Source organism: Ascaphus truei, chromosome 8 (assembly GCF_040206685.1).
Source record: "Ascaphus truei isolate aAscTru1 chromosome 8, aAscTru1.hap1, whole genome shotgun sequence".
Lineage (NCBI taxonomy): Eukaryota > Metazoa > Chordata > Amphibia > Anura > Ascaphidae > Ascaphus > Ascaphus truei.
This window is the reverse complement of record NC_134490.1, coordinates 28,205,695-28,219,036: the sequence shown is the minus strand read 5'-3', so window position 1 is coordinate 28,219,036 and position 13,342 is coordinate 28,205,695. Positions and strand designations below refer to the sequence as shown.

Sequence of the window (13,342 nt, the reverse complement as noted above, 5' to 3'; positions counted from 1 at the left end):
GTACCGTATATAAGTTTTTCTGGATGTGCACTGAGCTTTGTCTGTGTTTTATGTTATGTCTCTGGTTTTAAATATAGATTGCCATGCTCAGTAGCACTCCTCTGTGAAACTTATATGCTTATATATATGTTGTGGGTATTTTGGGGGTTCAATTTGAGCTTGTAGGTGTTCTGTATGTTTGATTTTTACTTCAACATGTTTTCTGTGTCATGGTGTTTTTCATGTATCCATTAATCCTTAATTATACAGTACTAACAAATCTACGTAAGTACCAGCACTCACTGTCTAATAGCTAAATGAGGAAAACAGTTGTAATGCAGAATAAACATTTAATAATAAAATGAACCAGAAATAAATCAAATGTGTTTGCAGAAACCAGTATCACAAATGGGCATGTCACAAAGTGAGGGGTGGGGGGGGGGGGAAAGGGGGAAAAAGGAAAAGGGGAAAAAACATGAAACACAAGGAATATACACCAAAAAACGGAGAACGGAAAATATGCTAGGGGGGGCGACGTTTCGAGGGACTACCTCTTCATCTGGCCCATTCCCCCTGGTCCAAAAGGACCGAGAGGTACTTCCCTAAGCCTCCCTCCCCTATACCTGGTCAAATCAGACACCCCTGAAAATAGCTAGTAAACATAGTGTAAGCTAAATACAGCTAAACAGCTAATAGCAGGGCAGCAAGAATCCACTAATGGTACAGTTAAAGCTGAACACAGCTTGCAAGAAAGCAGTTTGCAAATGAGCACCAAGAGTCCACACAGTCAGTGAAAGGTTAATGAGAAAAATAAATGAAGTGGTCAAACCCTCAGTGGCTCTGCTCCTTCAGCTGCTCGTGTGGAGTGCTGAGGGATGAGATAGCAATCTCAGCTGCTATATGTAGTAGCTCTGGCCGCCGCTCAATGACGTCACGTGATTCTCCTCTTGCAGGCTAGCATCTGTCAACGTGGCAGTTCAGAACTGAGCATGCGTCAGCTGTTCTCTCCCTCTGGTCGTGAAGGGACATCACTGCGCATGTGCAAGTAATCCCGATCTGTCTCTGACTCCACTGTCATTGCAATATTTAAATTCTCAGATTAGTGTGATACATACATTATGTATACATTATGTCTACTCTTTGCAATGAAACAATTAAATAATGGGTATGGACTAGAAATTGAAGCATATTTAAATCCAGGGCAGCTGACAGTTTTCCTGGGGCCTGGACTAAAATCTTGACCTATTCAGCAGGTGGGGGGTTGGACTAGGAAGCGCCCAGAGGCAGCAGCCAGCAATATGTTGAGGGAATACGGGGACAGCTAGGAAGGGGCCCAATGGAAACAGGTTGTGGGAGGAGGTACCTCGGAAGGGGTCCAGCAATAACAGGTTCTTTTTGGGTGGGAAGTAGGGGAGTAGCAGCAGGTTCTGGGAGATGGGAGCATTTAGGAAGGGGCCAAGCAACAGGATGTTTGGGGGCAGGTTGGAAGGGGCCCAGCAGCTTGGGGTGGGGGGGAGGAAGGGTGGCAATTTGGAAGGGGCCCAGCAGGACAATGTTTGGGGAGGGCAAGTTTGAAAAGGGGCACAATAGTAGCAGGTTATTGAGGCTTCTGTGGAGCCCGGCATAGGTAGTGACCCAATCAGTAGACTGGAAGTCAAGCTCTACTTCCAGGATCATCTGACCCGGTCCTTCTCCAATGCCAGGTTTGGAACAATTGTCCCGGGTCTCCCCCACCTGTTAATTACACTAAACATACTTTTACTTGTCTACTAATAAAACATTCAAGATATTTCTTTGTTTTATTGACAGGTCAGCACCAGAAGTGAGAAGCAGTGGGAGATATTCAAAACCTTCTGATATTTTTAATTTGGCAGTTGTATTTTTGGAAGCTATTTGCACTCAGGACAACATTATTTCCTCCAATCATCCACTCAAAAGCTTTACAAAGTTCTGCTACACGATGGTGAATTATTTTAAGTAGATTACTGACCTTACATATATATGCATTTATTTTTTTCCTAGCCTTAGTAGAGTGCTCACATTGTAACTCATTCTCTTTAATCTCGATACAGTCCACTAGGTAGCCCAGAACTGATTTCCATGTAGTATACAATCCATCTTAATAATCTTAAACTCCTCAGATACGGTTCTTTGAATCTATCAATGCTACTGAGTGAGAAGGCTTATTAATTTAGGTTTTGGGCCCTTTTTTGGTAGGCATAAAAATACACAGTTTAAAGTCAGTGAGCAGGGGAAAAACCTATTGTGCAGTATTGACAAGAAATCTTTAAAAAAAATAAATCAACATGCAGGGGGGAATATGGACCTTTGGGTCTCCCAACAGACAAAGTAACTTCAAACGTTATACTTACTATAAGAGTGATATTGGGGTATGACCCTACATGCAAATACCCATCCTTTAAAATAAACTATTTCTATTATGCATTAAAAGTATGCAACCTATTATGATTCAACATTTATTATTTCTACATTCTATACAACATGTTGAACAAATCCTTCGCTATTCATTTTTTTCTAAATTATGTTTAACATGCTGCATAAAGACTGCAAGTCAACATAATGAGGTATTTCATATTACTCTGTTGAAAGAAGGTTTCTTGGTCAGTTGCATTTTGTCACCAAGTAATGACAATCCTGACATGATGACAAAACTACAAAAGAGAAGTCCTTACTATAAATCTTTGGCGCAGATCCACAAAAGGGTGCTAAGCTTTATCATGCCTTTACTCCCATTCATATCTTTGGGAGTAAAGATGTGCTAAAGCTTTTTATGCATCTGGGCCTTTTTCTTGCCCTTGACCACTTGAAATAATAGCACAAGAGACTTGATGTCCAGGAACTATCAATCCCCAATGACACAATGAATGTAGGTTTTCAAAATGTGTCTTCTTAACACTTAGTGATCATTATAGCTGTGTGAATTGCTTAACTAAGGAAACTGACTTAGGTACTGTACGTGTTGAATTTACTAAACTATCTGTGGAGAGGATTCACCAAGCTTGGAAAAGGAGTATGCAAGCTCAATCCAGCATTAAATGAGTCAATGGCAGCTAATGCCGAATTGAGCTCTGAATCCCCTTACAAAGCTTAGTGAATCCCGACATATGTGTTACTATACTGTTGCTATACTGCATATTTATGTGTTTATATACAAATGTGTGTGTATATATACACACACACACACAATAAATACTTAACCCAATCAAGGGTTCCCTCAACCCAACCAATGAATAAGACACAACACTGTAGAAAGATGTTAAAAAACACAAGTGCTCTGGAATACATCAAGTGTACCAGAATGTCTGCAACCAGCTCACCAAACAGCTACAGACGGGATAGCAGATCTGTGTACACACGGATAACTGAACACCACCCGGCATTTGTTCATGTACTGACGTGGCTAGGGAACTGGAGATGCATTACAGTGAGCCGACGACAAGTGGAGTCTGCAGCGGTGAACACATTATGGTCATAGTGATGCAAGGAATTACCGAGGGATTTCTAAGGTTGTGAGATGTGCAGGGCAAACTCAGTAGGACCTGTTGTACTTATATATACAGCACTTGATTTTCACTTTGAAACAAGGTGCCTAAAAGTGGATAACAGGAACACTCCTGTAGGACCACTATTACAGAAAGTGATGTTAATGGTTTTGGATGGATAGTCAACCTGTGGACTTTGGTATAGATGTTCTACTTATATTTCCTCCGCTTATAATGTTTTGGTTGTATCTACTCCCTGGTGACAGAGTATGCTGCACTCCCTATGATAGGGGTGTCCAACGCCAGTCCTCAAGGACCATCCACAGATCAGGTTTTAATAATATCCCTGCTTCAGCACAGGTGGCTCAATCAGTGGCTCAGTCAGAATGAAAGCCACTGATTGGCTCAGAAGTGCACACCCCACTGAGGAAGGTCTCGAGTGGACTGAAACGTTTAGACCTACTGTATTTCTGCAGTGCTGTGTCTTGTTCATCGGACCTTGGTTGCATGAAGTATCTATCTTATTGTTTTCCTTTTTTGATGTGTGCACTGGCCATTTGTAGTTTTATACATGCTTGGAGTGCCTATTATCCTCTGTCTTGTTATATATCTCTATAATGTGTTGGGAGAGCTTTCCTTACCACTCCACACCTTTAATAGTTTCACTTCTTTTTTTTTGTTTTTAATGATCCTGGATACTTATCTTGTGGAAGAATTGCATTTTTTATTTTGTCTGTACAGGAAAAACATGCAACAAATATTACAGATAGATGGGGCGGTCGACTTAATAAACTGATGCAGGAGTGCTGGAACCAGAATCCAACAAAGAGGCCTTCACTTGATGCAATAAAAGATACTTTGGAACAGTTGAAAGCTTATGATGAATTCTGGTATCTGGTTTTATTTATATTTACTTTTTGTAGAAATGTTATATTTTACGATGTCAGTAAAATAAACACACACATACAGTATAACTTTCAAATGCTGCCCAAATAATGTTCTATGGGGTCTCGACTGTTTCTCTGCAATAGTAAGCCTGTCACACCAAGATCTCCGCCAACAGTTACACAAGTCTGGCTACATCTCTATATAAGCAATTAATTCCTGCAGAGGCAAAAGTAGACTGATATTTACCATATTTACAGAATGTGTCCATAGTTAACTAAATACTGTAGAATAAGGCATGTTTCTTAAAAATAGGGTTTATATAGTATAAAGGCCCATTTACCATATACTTCACAGACCTGTCAAGGTCCATTAGGAACCATATTCAGGGAAGATGTGACCCTTGCAAAATATAATAATACTCATGTAATACTCATAATAATACGCATGTTCTTGTGTAGTGCTTTTCAGAGACATTTTGCAGGCACAGGTCCCTGCCCTGTGGAGCTTACACTCTGTTTTTGTGTGTGTCTGGGGCACAGGGAGATAAGGTGACAATGAGCCGACACTGGGAATTGAACCCCTGCTTCAAACTCAGTGCCAGCTGTGTCTTTACTCACTGAGCCACTCCTTCTAAACAAACACATTAATTTAATACAATGTTAACCTACTTAAAGCTAACATTTGCCTTTATTCCTTTGATAGCCTATAATGTCCCTTTCAGTAAGTCAATAAAGAGAAGAGGCTGGCACTTTGTACTGATTTGTATGTGACAAATTCTGATCATTGCCTCAAAATGGATGAGCTACTGCATAGGAAATAAAACCATTCTGTGTCCCTGTTGAAACAAACTTATTATTTATTTTAAATACTCACTGATGCCCGATTTAAAAAAAAGTAAATCACCCAGATTCAACCCCATATAACATGTAATTCCAATGGGTTTGTTTTGATCCTGACTTCTTTATTAGCATGGAAGCCCTAAGCATCTTGTACAGGATATACTACAAAGCAATGTTTAGACAAAGTCTTCACGTTTCACAAATGTAGAACAAAATACAGTATATGTTTCTTTTTTTATAACATTTGATAAGAGTTGAAGCAAATCCACTTAATACATGAAATAAAATAGCCAACGTTAAACTGATCACAGTTACTATTTGTTTATGTGTTCAAGCAGTTCTGACTCTTCAGAAGTGGAGATCGAAATGGAAGAAGAACAACAGGAAGCCACCCCAGGCTCTGCAGTGGAGGGGAGCCAGGCCAGTGGAATGGGAAACGACTATGAGAACTATGACACTCTCCCCACTCGGCCACTGCCAGGAATCCCCTCCCTCTTACCTCGTCAGTCCTTTCTATTACCCTACTCCACTACCCAGCCCAGGGAAGACGTGCCTGAAGATCACCCGTATGATTTGGTATACGAACAAAGAGATGCTTCAACTATGGATCTTAAGGATCATTGGCAGCGCAATGTAGTTTATCCACTTCTATCACAGGAAAGAGTTATAAACAATACAACCAGATGTATTAGCATTGAAGAGACTTCTGACTATGAAGATGTAGGAATTCATTAGGCATTTGCCTCAACTACTTTACATGGACTTCTCCAGGATAACAGGAATACTAGTGGACTTTGACCCATACACATCCCGCAAAAAATGTTTAAGGCATTTTGAAGAGACTCATTACTTGTGTCAAATGGCACAAGAGAAACTTTGGACTGTAATTTGCTGCCTGCTTTGCATAGGCTGACGCTGCAATTTCACAGTCGTAGTAGGCTGATTGGATTCTGGGTGTGGGTATCCCACAGTTTTCAGTTATCTTTTCTTTGCCTCTTTCACACAAGATTCAGCTATATTGCGTTTATCACATACAGGCCTATATGTACTATAAGTCTTCTGCCATTAGACACCTTTTCTAGCCCATTAACTTGTATGTATGTATGTCTATTTATATAGAGCCATTAATGTACATAGCACTTCACAGCCGTAATATACGTGACAATCATATAAATAACATATACAGTAATACAAATAACAGATCATGGGAAGAAGGGCTTCAGACATAAAAGTAACATTTAGGAAAAGGAGTCCCTGCTCCGAAGAGCTCACAATCTAACTGGTAAGTAGGAAGAACGTACAGAGACAGTAGGATGGCATTCTGGTAAGTGTGTCTGCAAGGGACCAAGGTTTATGTATGAGGTGTAAATACTTGAATAGCCTGTAAGTCTCTTCCAGGTTGTAAGGTGCCTTTTGGCAGAAGACTGCCAAGTAAATATAGGCCTCAATGTCTAATTTTTATTTCCCATTCCAGTCCAGGGTTGCCACCACTCCGGGTTTGACCCAGAGACAACGGGTTTTGACCACGTATCTCCGGGCTTACCGGGTAAACCTCTGGGTGGTGGCGTGCGGCGGCGGCATGCTGTGGCCTCGGAGTCCTCCCGGCATCTTCCCCTGTCAGTAATTCCTTTCAATATGGATGCGCGGCGTCAAATGGCGCCGCGTTGCCATGGCAAAGGGAACACTACATGATGTCACAGCATCACGTGGTGCCCATTACCATGACAACCAGACGCTGCATGACATCACGCAGAGCGTCCCGTTGCCATGGCAATCTGACGCTGCGACGTCACTTAGCGGCCCGCTGTCATGGCAATGGGGCGCCATGTGACGCCGCGCGGACATATTGATGGCTTGCAGCGGGAGATGTAGGGACGATGTCGTAACGATGCCAGAAGATACCACAGAGACGCTGCTGAACGTAAGCGCAAACTTTTAACATTTTTGTCTCCGGGTCGGCCTTCAGTAGAAGGTGGCAACCCTATTCCAGTTTCTTACATAGATATATTAATTAACATGCTTGTATGGTGTATATCACATTCAATAAGGACGTATTGAGTATTATTAAAGAGCAACAAAGTTGATGTGCCCTCACACTTTAATGAATCACCTCCAATGCATCATTTGTAACTTCTTTTCCCTTCATGGGAAGTCCCTAATGTTTCCTTTTAATAGCATATGTAGTAAATCCTTAGAATAAAGTACAAAGTCACATTACCTATCCAGGCATAGCTTGTTCACTCTCTTGGATTCTTCCTGTTTCTAAGCTTTTATCTACGTGATAAAACCTAATGCAGATTTACACAATTGTGAATGCAGGAGCCAAAGTTTGATTCAAAGTGCACTTGTGTCCAGATCCAACATTTGGTAACTTGGTAACTATCATTACTACGTGTAAATATCAGGGAAGGTTAACAATATTTCTTATTCCATGAATAAAACAACTGATACAGTAGTTCTAAAGCTGAAAAGAAACATCCTCGTTGCATTTCTGTGATCTCAAACTTTTAACTTCCTATTTAATGTGAGCAATGTACAAACATAATGTGTCTGTTTAAGTTTTAATAGTTATATTTAATGTTAGTCCCATTTTCAGTTTCAAATAATCTTGTAATCCAAATGTGTTCAGTAAAAATCATAAAATATGACGTTAACATCGATAACATCGATAACATATCCTGGTCACTGCCTTCCAGAAACTAAAAATACATTTCAACTGTTCTGCAGTTATTAAACATGTATTGCATCATTTTTTTTATTTTATTGCGGACCTGCAATACTGTTTTCAAATAAAACTCTGATATGGGACGATATATTCAATCATTCAAATGGTCATTTCTGTTACTAATCATTATTCTGGAGTCCCCCGCAGGAGGACATCTGTAAAAGTTAAAGGATTCACATCCTATTTTATTAACCCTTTGGGTGCCATCACGGTGATGTGCCCGCTGGACCGGGGCACTCTTGTGCTGCAGCCCCTCCGGCACTCAAAGGGTTAAATAATCGCCTGTTTATAGTGCATTCAGTGGTACAGCAAAAGCACGGTAGAGTTTTGCGTCAATTATCTAACACAATTGCATCTAAAGAATAGGATCTAATATTCTGTAATATAATAACATATATTATTATATTATAATAATAATTATAATATATAATTATAATTCATAATAATATAATCTGTAATCTATGTTGATTCGCGTCATACAGGGCAGTGTTACTACGTAAAAAGAGTACACATTTGGTAAGGTTTTTTACATGAAGTATTGAAGCTGATCACAGTATTTGGAACGGACTATTTAAAATGGTGCAGCTTCCTATTTATTTTGAACGGTGCACTAGAAAGATGGGCCTTCGGCAAGACGGCCCCCGCCCCTTATCTACGCTCCCCGACCGCGATAGATAAGGGTGTTTGTTACCTAACTGGAACTGATTGACGGTGATGTTACTAGTAGAGAGTAGAGACAGGTCAGGTGGAGGTATCTGCCTCCTCACACACTATAGACGCTTCCCCTGCATAGTGTTGGCAAGGGGAAAGAAGAGGCCTCTTCATAAGGAGGTAAAATTACAATCCAAATCCAAGCAGGCACATTTTTGTTTCCGGCCTAGTGAGCAGAATCGAGCCTTGATACCGTGCTGGTACAGAGAGAATAAACCGTTCCTGTTCAATATACCTCCTGTTCAATATATCTAGGTTGTGATCTTACTGGGAGGAGAGATAAACATTTCTACTGCAGGAGATCGCCTCCATTCCTCTGGAGCCTGCGGAGGCATTCCTCTGGAGATGGAGGCGCTGCACTGCTATAGAACCACATGGGTAATGTACCCCATAAACCTGATCCCGAGTCCCCACAACCATCGGTGGACAGCTCAGCCCTTCTGTTACCAACAGGTATCATGCACCACACTACCAGTAATGGCAGAATCTCCCGTAGGGTGGGGGAAACATGGTTACATCTTATATCTGGATATACCAGAAGGGATATATCATTTACTAGCAGGCACTGTAGCACTCAGTCATTGATCCCCTATAACCTGCACTAGCTCTCTGTCTGCTCTGTGGGCCCCCTAGCTGGGCAAGGATCATGATGTCTAGATGCAGAATTGATCTCCTGGCTCTAGCAGACCTGCAGCAACGTATTATTATTATTTTAATTTAATATAATAATATATATTTTTATATAAAAGGTGCCCTGCTCGCCGGCGCTTCATTGCTGCAGTAGCTCTGCTGGGAACCGCACACCAAGCGGCTCCCACAGCCAGGCCCATCGCTATACACCACCCCATCAGGCAGGTCTGCCGCTATACACTGCCCCATCAGGCAGGCCCGCCGTTACACACCGGCCCATCAGGCAGGCCCGCCGTTACACACCGGCCCATCAGGCAGGCCCGCCGTTACACACCCGCCCATCAGGCAGGCCCGCCGTTACACAACGCCTGTCAGGCAGGCCCACCGTTACACACCGCCTGTCAGGCAGGCACGCTGCTACACCCCGTCAGGCCCGCCATTAGCCACCTCCCCATCAGGCAGGCACGCCACTACACACCGCCCATCAGGCCTGCCATTAGCAACCTCCCCATCAGGCAGGCCCACCGTTACACACCGCCCGTCGGGCAGGCACGCTGCTACACACCACCCTGTCAGGCCCGCCACTAGCCACCTCCCCATCAGGCATGCCCACCGTTACACACCGCCCGTCGGGCAGGCACGCTGCTACACACCGCTCCGTCAGGCCCGCCACTACACACCACCCCGTCAGACAGGCCCGCCGTTACACACCGCCTGTCAGGCAGACCCAATGCTAATCGCCGCCCCATCAGTGAGGCCTGCAAACCGCCCTGTCAGGCAAGCTCGCCGTTACACACCACCCAGTCAGGTAGGCCCGCTGCTGCACACCACGCCATTCAGGCACGCCCGACGCTAAACACCGCCCCCTTAGGCAGGCCCGCCACTACACACCACCCCGTCAAGCAGGCCCACCACTGCCCCATCAGGCAGGCTGCACTGCAACACAGAAGGAATCAGTCCTCCCTCTACGGCGGGCCGCGTGGAAAGAGGCCCGCCTACCAGCACACCCCAAACATATAACCTCCCTTCCTTATTACATCACTAGCTCCTCACCCCGGGCTTAACTCCGTAGCTGCCGGTGGGGAGGAGTGGAGCAAAGGGAGGCAATGCGGAAAGTTCTACAGAGTGGGGGAGAAAGGGGGGGTTGCACCCGCCATAGGGCCCCTGCCTTAATGCAGGGGGCCGACTGTCGCGCAATTGGCACTGTAGTACTTGATTTAGAAAACCTGACTGCTACCCCTAACCTACAGTATAGTGAGATTTCTGGCTATGATTCAACAGGCAAAAAGTGCATGCAAATGAGATATGAAATTGTGCATTTTTTTACTTTTTATTAGGTTTGAGAGAAAGCCACATCTTTTTCGGGTCACGTTACATTTTGTTTTCGGACAATGTTGCATTGGCTGATCAGCGTTTCACAGACAGGTACCTTTTAAAGTGTATATAGTTATTCTTTAAAACTCCCTATTCTAAGATCCAAGTGACTTTAAAGTAGTGGTTATTATTAAACAAATCCTCTTCTCTTTAAAGGGAGACACTGAAAGTGTTTTAATAAAAAAGTAGTTCTGTGGATTTATCAACACTACTTATTATTAGGGAGAATAATTATTAGGGAGAATAATTATTAGGGGTGGCCCAATGAGTAAAGGCACTGACTCGAAAACACACTGATCAGAGGGGCCTGGTACAAATCCCAGTGTCAGCTCCTTGTGACCTTGGGCAAGTCACTATCTCCCTATGCCACAGGCACCAAAACCATAGCTTGTACCATGCACTATACTGTAATTGTTAAGCGCTCTGAATCCCATTGGGAAAAAAGTGCTATATGAAATAAAGTTATTATTATATTATTATCACTCGTATGTCGGCTCAAATATGCCTTACATGTAAAAAATAAACTTACCTGATGAAGGACCCTGAGAGGTTCGAAAGCTTCTAAGGTATCAACTACTTGTTGGTCCAATAAAAGGTATCATACCCCTACTCCCTCTCCCTCTTTGTTACTACATGGAAGAAACAGAATCAATCTCTACTGAATTTCTATTCCTTATTGTAACAAAAGATTTAGTTCAACAAGAATGACAAGCCCCCATAATGTTTTCTTATTGTTTTATTGTCATGTTATCTTTGCTTTACATTTTCTTATTTAAGCTACATACAGTTTTTACATTACAATAGAATACAACAATTAAAAAGTGCAACAATGCAGCATGTTCACACTGTGTGAACAAATAAAATACGTTATAAATTATAATAGAAACTCTGGTATTACAGGAGCTACAATTGTCTTTTCAACTATTTAAAATGTTGCTCATTCTAACAAAACAAATCCATACTTTGCTGACAAATGTGCATTGTCCCGCCTATATTTTACCTGTTGGTATGGCCACGGTTATTCCACTTTAATGTACTGTACAAGTCAGGATAATGGGTGTCCAAACCAATCTCTAATAAGATTTTATACCTCGCGTTATTCACAGTCCGTTAGAAGACTTTCAGATCTTGTGAATAACCATATAGGTGATTTTTAATTCAGGAAGTAAAAAAAAGAAACCCTAAAAGAACATTATCAGATGATCTGTTTAAAGCCAATCTGCCCCTTCATTCTCAGCCATTTTTCCAATATCCTTAAGGTTGGGAGGTGCTGTTGTTACCATCTTTACCAGCTTACTGCAAACAGTGCTTTCCCTATTATTTCCTACGCTAGTACTCCTTACATAACTTGTAACAGCCTCTCTGACTCAATCCCATACTGTCCTCATATGCTTTTTCTTAGCCATTCAAAAACGTGCAATTAAACGAACTATGTACCCTCTGATAATAGGGAGTTCCTTTGCATCTTGGTTGGTTATCACTTTCTGCAATACAACTAACAAAATGCACAAATGGCACATACTGTATTAGTTAGTCATCAACTATTCCACATTAAAAACTAACTTCCCCCAACTTGATAGATCCTGTACCTGGAAAAGGCTGCAGAAACTGAGGCTGTTTTAACCAATATATGGCTTAATAATGGGTTATGCATGTTTGCCGTTTATGCGTTCAGTCAATATTGTTTTCTCCCTTAACTTCCTTCTTACAAAAGAAAGACTAGGGGAATCGTCCCGAAGTTCATAAAATATTCATAGGGAGGCTGAGATTATAAGGGTAACGGCGGATTTCTTTGGCCATAAATAATTCTCCAATTTTGGTACACTGGCCAGTTTTTAAACAGCCTACTTCACCTCCGTCTCCAAAACTGGCCCACAGACTATTGCTCCAATGGGCCATATTTTAAGCTTGACCTGTGAATCAAGTCACATTTTCAAACCACAAAAGGAATTTAGCACAAAAAATCTCTATTTATGTAAAAATGGCAAAAGAAGTGTTCTTTTAGAAATTCTGAACATTGTATTTAATTTACAATAGTAACTTTAAAAAAATGCATGCACCCCACCCCCTTGTCTCTCTTTCTTCACCATACTGTACAATAGGGTGTCTGTTTCCATCGCTAAATATTTTTCTGCTAAGTAATTTTAAATTGTGTTCATCATCCCTACAAACCGAAAGGAACATGGCTGCCCCTCCTACTTAATGACATAACTGGACTTCAAAGAACCTCATATGAGAGGCGTCAGATTAAAGACCTTCTCGGATATGGTTGTTTAAAGTCTGCATGCAAATATCTCTGCTTCCTGGCAGTGAGAATAAACAGCGGAGTTTGCCATGTGAACACGTCACTGGAGGTTTTAGCCCTTTTAAAGAAAAATGTAAAATGGAATTGCATCTTTAAATTCATTCCCATTTATATATACAGGCATACCCCACATTAACGTACGCAATGGGACAGGAGCATGTATGTAAAGTGAAAATGTACTTAAAGTGAAACATTCCCTTTTTTCCACTTATCGATGCATGTACTGTACTGCAATCATCATATGCGTGCATAACTGATGTAAATAACGCATTTGTAGCAGGCTCTATAGTCTCCCCGCTTGTGCACAGCTTCGGTGCAGGTAGGGAGTTCAACTTTGCTGTTCAGGACGTGCTGACAGGCGCATGCGTGAGCTGCCGTTTGACTATTG

At 42.0% G+C, this 13,342-nt stretch overlaps 1 protein-coding gene across 5 annotated transcripts in view; it reads left to right on the top strand.

The window, feature by feature from the left end:
• Positions 1-8,029, top strand: part of LOC142501290 (uncharacterized) — a 54,399-nt gene extending 46,370 nt beyond the window's left edge. For 4 of the 5 annotated variants that reach the window (XM_075611015.1, XM_075611012.1, XM_075611016.1 and 1 more), the window contains 3 exons: positions 1,789-1,942; positions 4,224-4,372; positions 5,545-8,029. In XM_075611015.1, coding sequence (XP_075467130.1) covers positions 1,789-1,942; positions 4,224-4,372; positions 5,545-5,944 — 703 coding nt within the window. In that variant the 3' untranslated portion in view covers positions 5,945-8,029. The remainder of the gene's footprint in view (positions 1-1,788; positions 1,943-4,223; positions 4,373-5,544) is intronic. The other variant, XM_075611014.1, reaches the window with a different exon arrangement.
• Positions 8,030-13,342: the final 5,313 nt, after the last annotated feature.